Source organism: Rhinoderma darwinii, chromosome 9 (assembly GCF_050947455.1).
Source record: "Rhinoderma darwinii isolate aRhiDar2 chromosome 9, aRhiDar2.hap1, whole genome shotgun sequence".
Classification (NCBI taxonomy): Eukaryota; Metazoa; Chordata; class Amphibia; order Anura; family Rhinodermatidae; genus Rhinoderma; species Rhinoderma darwinii.
The window spans coordinates 13,182,193-13,198,883 of NC_134695.1; the positions used below are offsets into that span (position 1 = coordinate 13,182,193).

The 16,691-nt window shown below is 42.7% G+C and overlaps 1 protein-coding gene across 4 annotated transcripts in view; it reads right to left on the reverse strand.

Moving 5' to 3' along the window:
* BSCL2 (BSCL2 lipid droplet biogenesis associated, seipin) overlaps positions 1-16,691 on the reverse strand; it is a 58,073-nt gene that overhangs the window by 12,709 nt on the left and 28,673 nt on the right. For 2 of the 4 annotated variants that reach the window (XM_075837273.1, XM_075837276.1), the window contains exon 9: positions 9,103-9,177. The exons of 1 other annotated variant lie outside the window; for it this stretch is intronic. In XM_075837273.1, the coding sequence (XP_075693388.1) occupies positions 9,103-9,177 (75 nt within the window). Of the gene's footprint in view, positions 1-6,956; positions 7,094-9,102; positions 9,178-16,691 lie in introns of those variants that run through there. One more of the 4 variants, XM_075837277.1, reaches the window with a different exon arrangement.

Sequence of the window (16,691 nt, forward strand, 5' to 3'; positions counted from 1 at the left end):
CGCCACGGCTGCCACAGCTTTTCAAATTTCTGAGGTATGTTGCGTTTACAAAATACAGCCATTTCATTCACTAACATAACGTTTACCTTCCCAATAAATTCAGCCTAAGAAGGCTGGTTTCCAATGGTACACTAAGGCTATGTTCACACGGGGTCTTTTGCCGAGTTTATTGACGCGGAAACCGCGTCGCAAAACTCGGCAGAAACGGCCCGAGAACGCCTCCCATTGATTTCAATGGGAGGCGTCGGCGTCTTTTTCCCGCGAGCAGTAAAACTGCCTCGCGGGAAAAAGAAGCGACATGCCCTATCTTCGGGCGCTTCCGCCTCCGACCTCCCATTGACTTCAATGGGAGGCAGGAGAAAGCGTGTTTTCTGCCCGCGGCGCTCAATGGCCGCGGGCGAAAAACGGCGCGATCATTGCTATTCACACGGAGTATTTTGGGGGAGGAATATCTGCCTCAAAATTCCGTTTGGAGCTTTGAGGCAGATATTCCTCCCCCAAAATACTCCGTGTGAACATAGCCTAATAGTTTCCTCGATACATAAAGGAGATGTCCCACCGCCCTTTTACCCTGTGTATCAGTTCTTCAACAAAACCTGAAGGCGAGTGTGAATGAGACATTAGAGGGTGAAGATTGTGAGAAGATTGAAACCTTGTGGGTGGAATTACAAAGGGAGGTAAACACAGAAAAAAATAATTTTGGTGTAATCTATAGACCCCCCCCCCCCCCCCAACATGACTGAGGAGATGGAAGGTCAGCTATATAAACAAATGGAGCGGGCTACATAGGCTGGTACTGTAGTAATAATGGGAGATTTTAACCCGTTGCGTACCTTCTCCACAATAGTACGGCGCACGCCACTCATTGCAGCGGACCTTCGCCGTACTATTGCGGAGAAGGAATAAACTGTCACTAAGTGAAATCAGTGTGATAACAGCGGCAGCAGCTGTCATTGACAGCTAACCGTCTCTGCTACCGGCCTGGGGACCAATTAGCAGGCCCCCATGCCGGCGATTGCTGTGATTAGTCAGTCTTCAGAGACTGACCAATCACAGCCGTCTGTGACGTCGTCTACAGGAGAAAACTCCTGTCACTTTCTCCGATCTCATTTCTGAGGAGATCAGAGAAAGCCATGTAAAACAAAAAAACCCACTATTTTTATTAACCCCTCCCGAAAATGGGCGTATAGTAACGCAGAGGATGAAGCAGGCACCCATCTTCATCGGGTGTCGGCTGTAATATACAGCAGACATCCCACTGCAACAACAGCGATCACTGTTCTCTCCGATCGCTGTAGTTTAACCCCTTAAATGCCGCTGGCAATAGCGACAGCGGCATTTAAGTGATTGATACAGAGGGAGGGGGCTCCCTATGCACCCCATTGCCCCCCCCCCCCGCAAAAAAATTGCGGGGTTCTGATGGTTGCAATGGCAACCATGAAGCCTAGCAACGGCTTCCTGGGTGCCAGGTACGGGAGCCTATTAGGTCCTGCCCGAGGCAGGATGTAATAGGCTCAACTGTCAGTTGTAAAATGACAGTTACAATACACTGCACAAGTACATACAGAAGTAGTGCAGTGTATTGTACAGGGGGATCAGAAGATCAGATCTTCCAGTCTCCTAGTAAGTGTAAAATAAAAAGTGAAAAAAAAAAAAAAAAAAGTTTTAGATAAAAGTATTACGTAATACAATACAAAAACAATGGCAGAATTTCCTTTTTTGGTCACATTGTTTCCAAAAAATTTGTTTTTATGAAGAGGTGAGCAGAAGCCTAGACAGAGGGGCCGCTGTGGATATAGTGTTTTTTGGACTTTGCCAAGGCATTTGATAAGGTCCTTCATAGACGTCTAATGGGTAAATTAAGGGGTATAGGTTTAAAAAGTATAGTTTGTAATTAGATTGAGAATTGGCTCAAGGACCGTATCCAGAGTTGTGGTAAAGGATTTCTACTCTGAATGGGACCCCAGTTATAAGTGGTGTACCCCAGGGTTCAGTGCTGGGACCACTATTATTCAACTTATTTATTAAGGATATAGAGGATGGGATTAATAGCACTATTTCTATTTTATATATTCTATGTAGTATTGTTCAGTCTATGGAAGATGTTTGTAAATTGCAAGCTGATTTGAACACACAGTGTTTGGGCATCCACTTGGCAAATTAAGTTTAAATGTAGATAAATGTAAAGTTATGCATCTGGGTACCAACAATCTACAAGCATCATATGTCATAGTGGGAGCTACACTGGGGGAGTCACGTGTTGAGAAGGATCTGGATGTACTTGTAGATCATAAACTAAAACAACAGCATGCAATGTCAATCAGGTGCTTCAAAGGCCAGCAAGATCAAGTTGTGTATTAAAAGAGGCAAGGACTAGCGGGACAGGGATATAATATTACCACTTTACAAAAGCATTAGTGAGGCCTCATCTAGAATATGCAGTTCAGTTCTTGGCTGCAGTTCACAGAAAGGATGCTCTGGAGTTGGAAAAAAAATACAAAGAGGAGCAACGAAGCTGATAAGGGGCATGGACAATCTAAGTTATGAGGAAAGATTAAAAGAACTAAACCGATTTAGCCCTGAAAAGAGACGACTAAGGGGGGACATGATTAACTTATATAAAATATTAATGGCACATACAAAAAATATGGTGAAATCCTGTTCCATGTAAAATCCCCTCAAAAAACAAGGGGGCACTCCCTCCGTCTGGAGAAAAAAAAAAAAAAGGTTCAATCTGCAGTGGCGAAAAGCCTTCTTTACTGTGAGAACTGAATCTATGGAATAGCCTACCGCAGGAGCTGGTCACAGTAGCTACAGTCGATGGCTTTAAAAAAAGCTTAGATAATTTCCTAGAACAAAAAAATATTAGCTCCTATGTGTGGAGATTTTTCCCTTCCCTATTCCCATCCCTTGGTTGAAGTTGGACATTTGTCTTTTTTCAACCGTACTATGTATGTAACCATGGATTTGGGAGAGCAAGTCCCCCTTCTGCCTTAGTCCTTTGTAGGATTTCCAGACGAAGCTTCGGATGTCCTCTCTTCCAAAGGAGATCCCTAAAATAGGTGTTAATCCTATGGAATCAGTTGAGGGGAAGCCATACTGGGGAATTATGTAACACATATAGAAGTTGCGGCATCAGTACAATCTTGAACAAATGAACTCGCCGAGAGATACAGTTTACACCAGGCCGTCACTTTGTCTTTAAATTTCTGGTGCGAGGGTTGGAGGTGCAGATCCTCAAGATCTCCCACAGCAGCGGTTACTTCAATACCGAAATATCTAAATTGTTAGACACATGGAATTGGTACCCCCCTGTATTATACTGTGCTCTTTTGGATGAAACCGTAAAAAAGGGAAGATTTATGCCAGTTGATAATCAGCCTCGACATGGAGCCAAATCAATTAACGACATAGCATCCGATAAGAAGGAATCAGTGTCTCCCAGAAAGAGCAAGGCATCATCAGCGTATAGGGCAATCTTATTGTCCACCTCCCGATATTTAAATCCATGAATCTCCGTAGACATACTAATGGCCACCGCCAAAGGCTCAAGGCTATGACGGACAACACGCATCCCTGTCGTGTTCAACGGGAGAACGTAAAGCTTATGGACATCCCGCAATTGGCTCAAATACGGGCTTTGGGCTCTGTATTCAACACTCTAATCCACAAAATAATTCCCGGTCCAAAACCCATATGACTCAAAACCTGCCACAGGTAGTTCCATTCTATAATGTCAAATGCTTTATGCGCATCTAACGAGAATATAGCCCTATGTCCCATATTGTCAGACGGCACCTGGAGACTGAGAAATAAGCGACGGATATTAATAGAGGTTGATTTTTCAGGCATAAAATTCTGACTGATCTGAATGTATAACCATTGTTAGGACCTTATCCAATCTATTAGCTAGTGCCTTAGCCAGAACCTTAACATCCGTAGACCAAAGAGAAATTGGGCGGTACGATTCAGGAAGTTAGGGATCTTTTCCCTCTTTAGGTAATACCACTATAACCGCTTTTCTCAGAGGACGGCAACGATTCTTGCCAGAGACTGCTCAAAAACCACTAGTAGCTTAGGTAACAAAATGTCGCTAAACTGCTTATAGATTTGTGGGCAAGCCATCTACCCCTGGGGCTTTTTCATTAGCCATATCTTTCACTGCATCTTCCAGTTCTACCAGGGACATGGGGGAATCTAACAAATGATATCTCAAACCTTCCTGAGCTTGTTTTAGCCTAGCCTGGGTATGTGTAGGATTCAAAACATAAGATGCCTTCCGCCACCATCCTTTCAAAATGTAATGCTGAATCTAGCTCCCTCAATTTAGTCCTAACTGTGCTAATAGATTTGAGGAGACTGCCCCGAACAGACACCTTAATGGCTTCCCAAACCGTATGGGTAGATGCAGTCCCTACATTGAATTCAAAACATTCCAATAGGCATTTTCAAGTATCCACACCCATCACCTCATGTGACAGCCAGAAGGGATTAAGTTTCCACAAAGCAGAGCCCCTACCCATCATGTCCATAAGTGAAAACACTACCTTCAGAGGTGAGTGGTCAGAGAGGGACCTCGGCAATTATTTCACACCATGTACTAGCGGTAAGAGAATTGAATTGCCCTGTCGTTTCTAGACAGAGAGGAGGAGACAGTGGATTCTAGACATTGGAAGAGCAGGATGGATGAGTATTCTCTCAGATGGATATCGGGTTCTCCAAATAGCTACCAGGGCCACCGCTCCAAGCAACACGCCAAAAGGCATCATCGCCATTCCCATTGGCTGTTGATCCACTCTGCATCTATCTAGATTGGAATCCACAACATTGTTTAAATCCCTGATAATAATATTCGGCATCTCAAGCCTTTTAGACACAAATTCCACCACTCTTTTCAGAACACTGGAAAAAGGAGGGGGTATGTAGATATTGACAATTATAAACAAGTTGTGATAGATAATACATAAAATACAAATATCTGCCCTCTTTGTCTAGGTCTTCTTCAATACAATGAAAGGGCATACTTTTATGTACTAAGAAAAGGACACCTCTAGAAAAACGTAGAATACACTGCATGATGGTAAAATCCCACCCATGGCTTTTTCATGCAGTGCAGGCTGTCTGCCATGACAGAAGTCTCATGGAGACAATATATGGCTGGTTGATGTCTAAGTAAATATTTAAATACCCCATGACTCTTATCAGCATCCGAGAGCCCCTTTACATTCCAACTTATAATGGGAATTTGCTTAGCCATATCTACATTGTGTTACAGAATAGTTCTCCATCCCAAACCCCCACCAGTCTACCTTTATTGTACATATGTCTGGAATACCGTAATCTCCAAACGTAACCCTCGAAACAGTAATACACAAAACCATGCATACACAGTTGCTCTCCCTCTGGAAAAGTGGACATACAATAACAGTGATACCTGACTGCACTTTAATACTTCGCCATATCGGCATCCATAGTATCAGCGTAGGTAAATCATACAACATTGCCAGAACAGATAGTAATTCGCAGCCCTCCTTCCTTCCTGCCTGCCCTACCCCTCTAGTCGGGTATGCTTCCAGAAGGGTAAAATACAAAAAAAAAAATCAGTAGACAAACCGTCACAGTGTGATATTTAGGTCCTGTTGGACCTGCAGTTCAACACCATCTTCCCACAACCAGGCACTAGAAACTTCAGAACGTACGCTTAAGACAACGATCATGCAGGAGCATGTAGCTCTCTCAATTGCCCTTCATGGAGGTCCACCCATTTCAGAGCTTCAATAGAGTCCTCAAAAAAGTGTGCGCGGCCCAGTGCCGCTAGCCTCAATTTGGCCGGATAGATCATTGAATAATTTGCTTGCATTTGCCGAAGCCTCCTTTTAATATCCATGAATCTGGGTCACCTCCTTTGGACATCCAAAGAATAATCCAGGAAAAGGGAAATTCGACATCTATTAATGGTCATATTAGGGTGATCCCGAGCTTTGCACAGCAGAGTATCTTGATCCCTGTAGTGTAGGATTTTAGGCAGGATTGGCCTAGGTGGTATTCCAGACGACAATGGTCTTGTAGGGACTATGAGCCCTTTCAACTGCATACAAGGGAGAGAACTCTGCTCAGTGCCAGCCACTATGTATTCTGTAGGATTTGCTCCTTCCTCTTTCAGGTATGCCTATAATTCTGAGATTGTTGCGTTGCAATCTATTTTCCAGATCGTCAGATTTGGACCTTAGAGCAACAGCATCCTGGGCTGTTTTCTTAACTCAAATGATAATCCTCCACTGCGGACACTAGCTTCCACCTTAGTGGTACTGAGAAATTTTATGGACATCTTGTCTCATGGTAGCAAGTTCCTCTCTCAAGCCTCCCAGTTGCATCGCAAGACAATTAATAGCAGTTACCTTTTGCAATTGGCTCCATTCCATCCTCCCGCTTGCCTTCTTCCTGAGATCATCAGGAAGCCTCAGGGATCTTGCCTTGCCGCCCCACATTTCTTCATCTGAGGATAGGGCCGTCGAGTCTGAGCCGGATATGCAGTCATCCACTCACTGCTCCCCTGCACTGCTGAGTATCCACGCGCGCTTCAGGCAAACTTTTGGAGCCGCTCCGCCACTTTCTTTTGCTTACTTGAGTACAAAACTTCTGGCGCCATCTTGGAATTCACAATCCTTGCTCCATTTTATATCTTCAGCATCTACAATATGTAGGGTCCGGTCACTCTTGGGGCACAAGATGGACCGGTTGTGGGGCCATTTGAAGACCGTGTCACAGGATACAAACAGGTTAAGGAGCAGGAGGTAAGCTGCGTGCATCCTACAGCATGATCAGTCAGGCCCCCCCCCCCCTCCCACCGGATAGTAGTTCAAATATACATATGTACACGTTTAGACATTTTTATTTCTTTTAAATGCTTTTACATATGAAGAGAATCTCTTAACAGACGACAGAGCCAAAGGATGAGAATACTGGCAAGAGTCATTTCCATTTTCTCTCTCATCATGGGTGCTCTCATCCATGACAGCACCCAGAGAAATATACATCGGGAGGGACCTACCATATCAAAAGGTCAGAAGTTTTCCTCTCCGTCCAAGTGTAACTAGAAGAATTAATGTGGTATTGAAGGGTGGTCACACCAAATATTGATTTGGTTTAGAATTTCTCTGTTCACTGTTTTTTTTTATTTTTATCAATTAACTAAATACAAACATATTTAGGGTATGTTCACACAGTTTTTTGCAGGCAGAAAAATCTGCCTCAAAATTCCTTCAGGATTTTGAAATGCGAAACTATTTCGGAACACACGCTATTTCGACACACACGCTATTTCGACACACACGCTATTTCGACACACACGCTATTTCGACACACACGCTATTTCGACACACACGCTATTTCGACACACACGCTATTTCGACACACACGCTATTTCGACACACACGCTATTTCGACACACACGCTATTTCGACACACACGCTATTTCGACACACACGCTATTTCGACACACACGCTATTTCGACACACACGCTATTTCGACACACACGCTATTTCGACACACACGCTATTTCGACACACACGCTATTTCGACACACACGCTATTTCGACACACACGCTATTTCGACACACACGCTATTTCGACACACACGCTATTTCGACACACACGCTATTTCGACACACACGCTATTTCGACACACACGCTATTTCGACACACACGCTATTTCGACACACACGCTATTTCGACACACACGCTATTTCGACACACACGCTATTTCGACACACACGCTATTTCGACACACACGCTATTTCGACACACACGCTATTTCGACACACACGCTATTTCGACACACGCTATTTCGACACACACGCTATTTCGACACACACGCTATTTCGACACACACGCTATTTCGACACACACGCTATTTCGACACACGCTATTTCGACACACGCTATTTCGACACACGCTATTTCGACACACGCTATTTCGACACACGCTATTTCGACACACACACACACGACAAGTAACAGCACCAGGACTTCAATAATGGAGAGATGATGAAAAAAAAAAAAAAAGCTATTCCCGGACTAAACCAGGCACACCGAGTACAAATGATTAATAAGTTTATTTACCATAAGAAATAATCAAAAAAATAGAATATAAATTGAATTAAAAAAAAGTGGTATGATTTGTCATCTACAACACTTTAATTAATAAAACGTATATTCGATTTTTTTGATATTTAACTTGTGCCAAATATACCATTATTAATCATTTCTACTCAGTGTGCTGGTTTAGTCCGGGAATAGCATTTTTGTTTTTTCCTTTTTCCATAGTTGAACTTTATCTCGGATGGCACCGTGCATAGCTACATAGTTTGTACGGTTGAAAAAAAAAAAGACACATGTCCATCAAGTTCAACCAAGGGATGGGAAAGGGGAAAATAGTTTAGCAGTATCTGGGTTATTTAATTGGATACATTTCTAGTTATTTCATGGAGAGAGGTTTGTTTATTCACCACAAAGTGAACAAAATGGCTCATTCTGTTCACTTTGTGGTGAATAAACCAACATCTCTCCATCATTGAAGTCCTGGTGCGGTTACTTGTCCTCTACTATTGCCGTTTTGTTTTACACCAAGGAGTGGATTCATCCTTTTACTGGTAATGTGCAGATGGCCTGTTGTTCAGCTTGCTTTGAGTGCTGTGTTTTTCCAATCGTACGTACGTACGTAAAAATAGCAGGAAAGCAGCAGTGATGCAAAAGATAATCCGGGTGCATACCCTTGGATGCCAATCCAGCATTCAAATGGTACATAGAAGGTAAAAAGAATGGCAGCACTCCAGCAGGTTTAGTGAAAGGTGTGGACTTTATTCGCCTTGTAACGTTTCAGCTCACTCGATGGAGAATTTTTCAATTCATTGCTTGAATAAGGCTCCATTGAGTGAGCTGAAATGTTGCAAGGTGAACTACACACACACACACTATATATATATATATATATACACACACACACACACACACACACACACACACACTATCCTTGAAAATGTGACACACGCTCCTGTGTTTTTATCATTATAGTAGTGAATATAGAGTATTAAATGGTCTTACCAGAGACCTCTGAAGGGCCTTCTCTAGTGTTTTCACCTTGACCAAGAGTCTCTGTGTCTGGTGGGTCATCGTGCTCTGAGAAAATAAGCATTTAATTTTTTATTAGGGGTACAATTCAAGTGAAAACTGGCTCCACTTATTTACATGATCTATGAGTGAACCCTCCAGAGTCATTACAAGAAGTTATTGTAAATGTGAAATTACAGGAAGGCTTTTTTAGTAGAGCTTCACCCTCTGATCAAGTCAATTCTATTAAGCGTTTTCTACGGACACACATAACCCCTTTAAAAAAGGTTTGGGTGACTTCTGAAGAAAACCTCTGTATAGCATATGGATCTCAGAGGGGCCTCCCCTGCTTAGGACTCTCTCTATAGGACGCAAAATGGAGAGCTGCTCTGTAAGGCTCTGTTCACGCAGCAGACTTTGCATGGCAAGCCCAGTCACGGAATTATTCCTCCTCCCATTGGACTTCAATATGAGGTTTGGGCAGAATCTGCGCAGAGATCGAGCAGAAAGCTTCTTTTGAAAAAAAAATCAGCTAGCAGGAAAAAGAAGTGTCCAGCTCCCATTGAAAATGAATAGGAGGTGTCATTTTGCAGAGGGATCTGCAGCGGATTACGGCGCAAACACTCCACCATTTGAACAGGATCTAAGAGAGCAACTCTCTAAGAACCTAACCTTTCCATACATCACATGGAAGGCAATTCATTTGAATGGCGACCATGTAATGCTACATTTAACCTGCAGCGACTGGTTAGAATTAGCTAGTTAGATAAGCCTTAGCTGTTCAGTGCACTAGCTTCCATGCAAAAAGGGGTTGCTAGAAAACTAACCGTCAGCAATGCTCTGGTTGGGGATTCCCAGCAGAGCCCAAAGTCTGACGCCCAAAGGCCCACCTAGACCTGGAGCCAGCCCTCTTCATGAGGATAGGACATTTCCGTGTATGTAATTAACAGTGTTTCTGTATCTTTATTTTACATTTAGGATTAATCCGATATTTTTACAATCGCTATGGGCTACCAAATTCCTGGGTCTTCCTAGACTAAAGGGCTCTCTATTGCATATAGCAAATCCCAGTGCATCCACTGGCTGCGAACTAATCGAACCGATGACAGATCTCCGATCAATATTTCACATACAATTCAAACTGGACTTTTTTTGAATGTAGCTCCTTCACTCCCCAGACATAACCATTACTTTATTAGTGGTTGAAGGGTTAAAGTCATATCAAGATGGTACAGTGTACCAATTCTCAGACATTAAATATTTACCTTCATTCCTAACATGCTTGAGATGTGACTCAGAAGCACAATCATATATGTGGGAAGGAGCGCTCTCTCTTCTCCAACCTTTCCGGCATATGGTTACAACTAATCAAACAGAACACAGAAACGGCACTAAAAACGATCAGTTCTGAACAATGGATGCTCCATTGGACGGAACACTTATATGAACGAGAAACTTTTTAGAACATGAACCATATTTTGATACACGTCCCATGAAAAGTCATTAGTATTACGGCAAATCTCTTTACATATGCTCCATTCTGAAAAAGCACTCGGGGAGTGCGGGGGGCTAACAAAAAAATGATTGTCTTATGGCCAAATCAAGACAGGCCTGCTTTAGATACATCCATTAGGGCTAATCCACACGTGGCGTAGATACTGCGAAATTACCGCAACTTTTTTAATTGCAGAAAATCTGCAACATAAGACAGTAGCAGAGGAGTGGATGAGATTCCATGAAACTTCATCCACACGCTGCGTAAGTGATATGTGGAAATTCCGCAAGCAAATTTACCTCTTTTAACCCCTTAAGGACACGGCCAATTTTGGCCTTGAGGACAGAGCAATTTTTTTTACATTTCCCTCTTTGCATCCCGACGCTCATAACGCTTTTATTTTTTGTACGACGTAGTTGTATGAGACTTTGTTTTTTGCGGGACGAGTTGTACTTTATGTACGTACCATTTTTTGGTACAAATACATTATCGTTTAATTTCTATAAATTTTTAATTAGATTAAAATGCAGAAAAAAAAGCAGTTGCGCAGCAGTTTTAATATATATTTTTTTACACCATACACCGATCATAAATAATGTCATACATTTGTTGTACAGGTTGTTACGGTCGTGGCGATACCAAATATGTCTATATTATTTCATGTTTTGGGACTTCTATTTTAAAAAGTTGATTTATTATAAAAAAAATGTGTGTCTGTGTATTTTATTTACTTTTTATTTACCTTTTTTTTTTTTTTTACATTCATGTAACTTTTTTTTTTAATCCCATAAAGGGATTTATCATTTTGATTTTTATTTTGTAACTGCAATGTACTGGCATAGATCTATATGCCAGTACATTAGCCTGTGTACTGATTGTACACAGGCAGTTGTTACGGCATACCTCAGTATGCCCTAACAGGAAATATGTTCAGACAGCCCTGGGGTCCTTCAATAGACCCTGGGCTGTCTGGCCATACGAGTTGTGGACTTTGATCGCGTCAGTTATTTTCTGTGACGCGATCAAAGTGCAGTCCCCTCTCTTTGAACGCCGCGATCAGCTTTCATCGCGGCGTTCAAAGGGTTAACAGCGGAGAGAAGATGTTTCTCTTCTCTCCGCTGTCAGAGCGGGGCCGTGGCTGTGTATTACAGCCGTTGCCCCGCTCTCGATCGCGCACACAGAGACAGCTGTCACACAGGACGAGTATGCTCGTCCTAATGCGCTTAGTGCTCGCCGTTGTGTCGGCAACCAGTTAAGCCGCAGCATGTCAATCGTGGTTGTAGAATCACCGCTACATTGTTGTGGGTTTTCCCACATTGAATTAATTGGGGATCTAAAACCCGCAAACAGTCAAGTGTTGCGACTTTTGCAACAGACTCGCAGCGATTACACAGCAAAAATCAGAAACTCAGAGGTAAGTAGAAGGTTTTTGTTTTTTTCTGACATTCTGCAGGCCGGCCTCCTGGGAGGATGTTTCATCCCATGTGACCACTGCAGCCAATCACAGGCTGTATGAATCTGCTCGGCGACAGGGACTATGACGATCGCCGATCTCAGGTCACGTCACAGGGGTGAACTACACTACTGAGCTTATTAATTTACCACATAAATCCACGCCCACCTCCTCTAGATGACAGGATTATGCTAAATTGCTCACATAGGTTTCCAACACCCCAATAATTTATACCACAGTATGCTACCACCACCTATACTTATCTAGGCAATAGGGGCCTACGTCTCTATGTTCCCTTAACACCAGTTCCTATAACACAGGTTATCTAAATGGAACATAAAATACAGGTAACGTTCCTCACGTTCGAAAGATTGAGTTCTGTAAGACTATAAGGAAGAGACTTATAAATATTTCAAATTTAATACACAATAGTGCAGCGCAACACAAAAAAATAGGTGAAAAAAATAGGTGTCAGATTAAAAGATGAAAAATATACACACAGTTACAATGCAATCAAACAGTTTATGAAAATAAAAAGGGATAACAGAAACAGAACAAAACCTTACTAATGTACAGCGGCGATATCCTGGCTGTGGGGACAGCTGAAAATATGGGCAGTCACTCCAACCGAGATATGGATCCCCAACGACTGACACTGCCCCTCACTTCTCATGGCATTTTAAACCCAGTTTTTCCCTCCAGTTCACTGGCTGGTGATGTCACTGTTCATATGATAATGAAGCGTACTCATCCCATTACACAGGTGTATTTCTATAGAGAAACATAAAAGTGGTCATGTGTCCTTGCAGGAATCCCCTAGAAATATAATATTACCTGCATTCACCTGTGCAGACATTTACCAACCAGGAAATATCAAACACCACTATAATAGGCCCATGTTTTTAGCCAATAGCCAATCCCAGGTAGTTCCTCTGAGTGTAGGGATCTGAATTTGACATATGAGGGCCATTTCCCCTGATCATAACTAGCTATGTGGGTCACTACAAATATCAATTATGATGGGGTTTGCCTTGATGCATCATACTTTCTTTGAACATAAGCCATTGTCACATGTTTCTCCTGGTCCACATGGCAGACACACCACAGGCATCCAATTTGCATAGTTTTAGATGTTTGGTCAGGATGTTTGGGCAATTACTTCTAACTCTGGGTGAGAATGCTATCTAAGGCCAGATACAAGCCCTGGTGACAAATTCTTAATCAGCACATCTCGCACCTTGGTGAGGAAAGGGCCAATTAAACATTTGTCAGACAGTGGACGTCCTTTGATGGCCAAAGATCTGCATTTCTTATGTAAATCAGTTGTATCTTCTGTGTCAGAAGGAGTTATGAACTGACCTCCTAATAACCTACTTTTGATGATATTACCTAGAACACCACAGGGACCAATGCCATAAAGCTCCTGGCACATAGTTTTGTGTTGATGTTAATGCCAGAGGAGGTTAGGCATTTTGAAGTTATTGAGCCAGCAGAGCGTTGGCGACATTTATGCATTATACGCCTCAGCACTCAGCGACCCCGCACTGAAATTTTACGTGGTCTGCGCTTTGTGGCAGAGTTTTGTAGTGATTCCTTAAAGAGGCTCGGTTACCAGATTATAAATTCCCTATCTCCTACATAATCTGATCGGCGCTGTAATGTAGATAACAGTGGTTTTTATTTTGAAAAACTATAATTTTTGAGCAAGTTATGAGCAATTTTAGATTTATGCGAATTACTTTCTTAATAGACAACTGGGCGTGTTTTTACTTTTTACCAACTGGGTGTTGTACAGAGGAGTGTATGAGGCTGACCAATCAGTGACCAATCAGCGTCATACACTTCTCAATGTTCCAGCCCATTGTAACAACCCAGCTTCTTTCACTGCACAATCACACTGTAACAAACTGTGCTGTGGATCATGCTGGGCTGGAACAATGAGAAGCGTATGACGCTGATTGGTCACTGATTGGTCAGCCTCATACACTTCTCTGTACATCACCCAGTTGGTAAAAAGTAAAAAACACACCCAGTTGTCTATTAAGAAAGCAATTTGCATAAATCTAAAATTGTTCATAACTTGCTCATAAATGATCGTTTTTCAAAATAAAAACCACTGTGGTTATCTACATTACAGCGCCGATCAGATTATGTAGGAGATAGGGCACTTATAATGCGGTGAAAGAGCCTCTTTAATGCCTTCACTTGCAATACCAGCACTTACAGTTGATTGTGGAATATCTAGGAGGGAAGGAATTTCAGGAATTGACTTGTTACAACAGTGGTATTATATTACAGGACCACGGTGGAAATCAGTGAGCTCTTTCAAATGACCCATTCTTTCACAAATGTTTGTACAGGCGACTGATTGGAGAGTTCCTGGATTTTATACACGTGTGGCAATGGGACTGAATGAAACACCTGAATTCAATGATCAAGAGATGTGTCCAGTGGCGTAACTACCGCTATAGCAGCTGTAGTGGCTGCTATGGGGCCCGCAGCATGAGGGGGCCTGTGCCACCCCCTCATGGCCGGAGGCTCCGCTAGAAGCCGCTACAGCGCGACGCCACTGAAGGGGTTGTTCCTACAAAAGACATGTATCCCCTATCCACAGGATAGGGGATACATGTGGGATCGCTGGGACGCCCAGCGATAAGGAGAGGACCGAAAGTCCCCCGAAGTTCTCCATGACAAACCTCGGACTTCCGGGGTCTGTCTGCAGCACCATAGAAATGACTTGTGCACCGGTCGCGCTTGTGCGAAAGCGTGACCAGCGCTCCTTTCATTTTTATTTAACTGCGCAGACCCCAGAAGTCCGAGGTTTGTCATGGAGAACTTCGGGGGACTTTTGGTCCCCCGTTCTTCTCCCTGCCAGTGATCACGCATCTATCCCCTGCCTCTATCCCCCTTTTTTTTTGGGGGGGGGGGCCGTGTGGCGCCATCTACAGGGGGCGCGAGGAAGAGGGTTGCAAGAAGTATAAAGGGTCTGCCTATAAGGTGCAAGCAATGGTCAGCATCAGGGTCTGCTATACCACATCAGAAATGGTACTCTAAGGGTATGTCCACACGTAGCGTAAACCCTGCGGGATTTCCATGCGGAAAAATCTGTAGCTTATGTAAATTGACCTGCGGTGCAGATTCTCAATTCTTTGTTTTGTGTTTTTTTCCGGTTTTGTGTTGGCAATTACAAAACTCTGGAGAGCAGAGCAGCAGAAAAGCAGCTCCGCAGTCAATCGGAGCCATTCTTCATTTAAAACTTTGGCATTTAAATCGGAATTTTCTAAAATTTAGGTGGAGGACTTTTTCGGAGGGAAAAAATAAACAAATAAATAAATCTTAACAATCATAAGGATGCCATAGAGGTACTAAAACCAAATAATAATTTACATGCACAACCCAATTTTCACAAGTGAAAACTTAAAAAAAAAAAAAAAAAAAAAAAGAGTTTTGATTTTAGCATATAATCCAATCTTTCTTTATAGAAGAATAATTGAAAAGGGGTCCAGAAGGATACATTTATTTCTCAATGATATAGGTCACAAGGACTTAAAGGGGTTCTCCAGTCCCAAAAAAAAATTGATGACTCCCCCGGCCGATCAGCTGTTTTGAAGGGGCCGCAGCGCTTGTACTGCTTTCCCTTCATTTCTACTTGCTCACTGAATCGTCGACACACTTGTAGCGGCGGGACACAGTATTACGGTCTTATTCCATTGAACTGAATAGGAGAAGGCTGTAATACTGTAAACCGCCGCAACAAGTGTGTTTACTATTCAGTGAGTGAGATCAAATAAAGGGGAAGTAGCGCTCGGAGGAACGCTGCGACCCCTTCAAAACAGCTGATCGGCAGGGGGGGTGGCAGGATTCGGACTACGACCGATCACATATTGATGGCCTATCCTAAAGATAAGCCATCAATTTTTTGGGACTGGAGAACCCCTTTAAAGAGGCTCTGTCACCACATTATAAGTGCCCTATCTTGTACATGCTGTGATCAGCGCTGTAATGTAGATTACAGCAGTGTTTTTTTATTTAGAAAAACAATCATTTTTGACGGAGTTATGACCTATTTTAGCTTTATGCTAATGATTTTCTTAATGGACAACTGGGCGTGTTTTACTTTTTGACCAAGTGGGCATTGTGGAGAGGAGTGTATGACGCTGACCAATCAGTGACCAATCAGCATCATACGCTTCTCTCCATTCATTTACATAGCACATAGCGATATAGCTATATCGTTATGGGCAGCCTCATACACACACTATAACATTACTGCAGTGTCCTGACAATGAATATACATTACCTCCAGCCAGGACGTGATGTGTATTCAGAATCCATGCCTCTTAATACACGACAATATCCTGCTGGCCTTTGAAGCAGCTGATTGACATTGCATGCTGTTATTTAGTTTATGATTTACAAGTACACCCAGATCCTTCTCAACAAGTGACTCCCCCAGTGTAGCTCCCCCTAGGACATATGATGCATGCAGATTGTTGGTACCCAGATGCATAACTTTACATTTATCTACATTAAACTTCATTTGCCAACTGGATGGCCAAACACTTAGTTTGTTTAACCCCTTAATGACCAGCCTATTTTAGACCTTAATGACCAGGCTATTTTTTACGTTTTTCC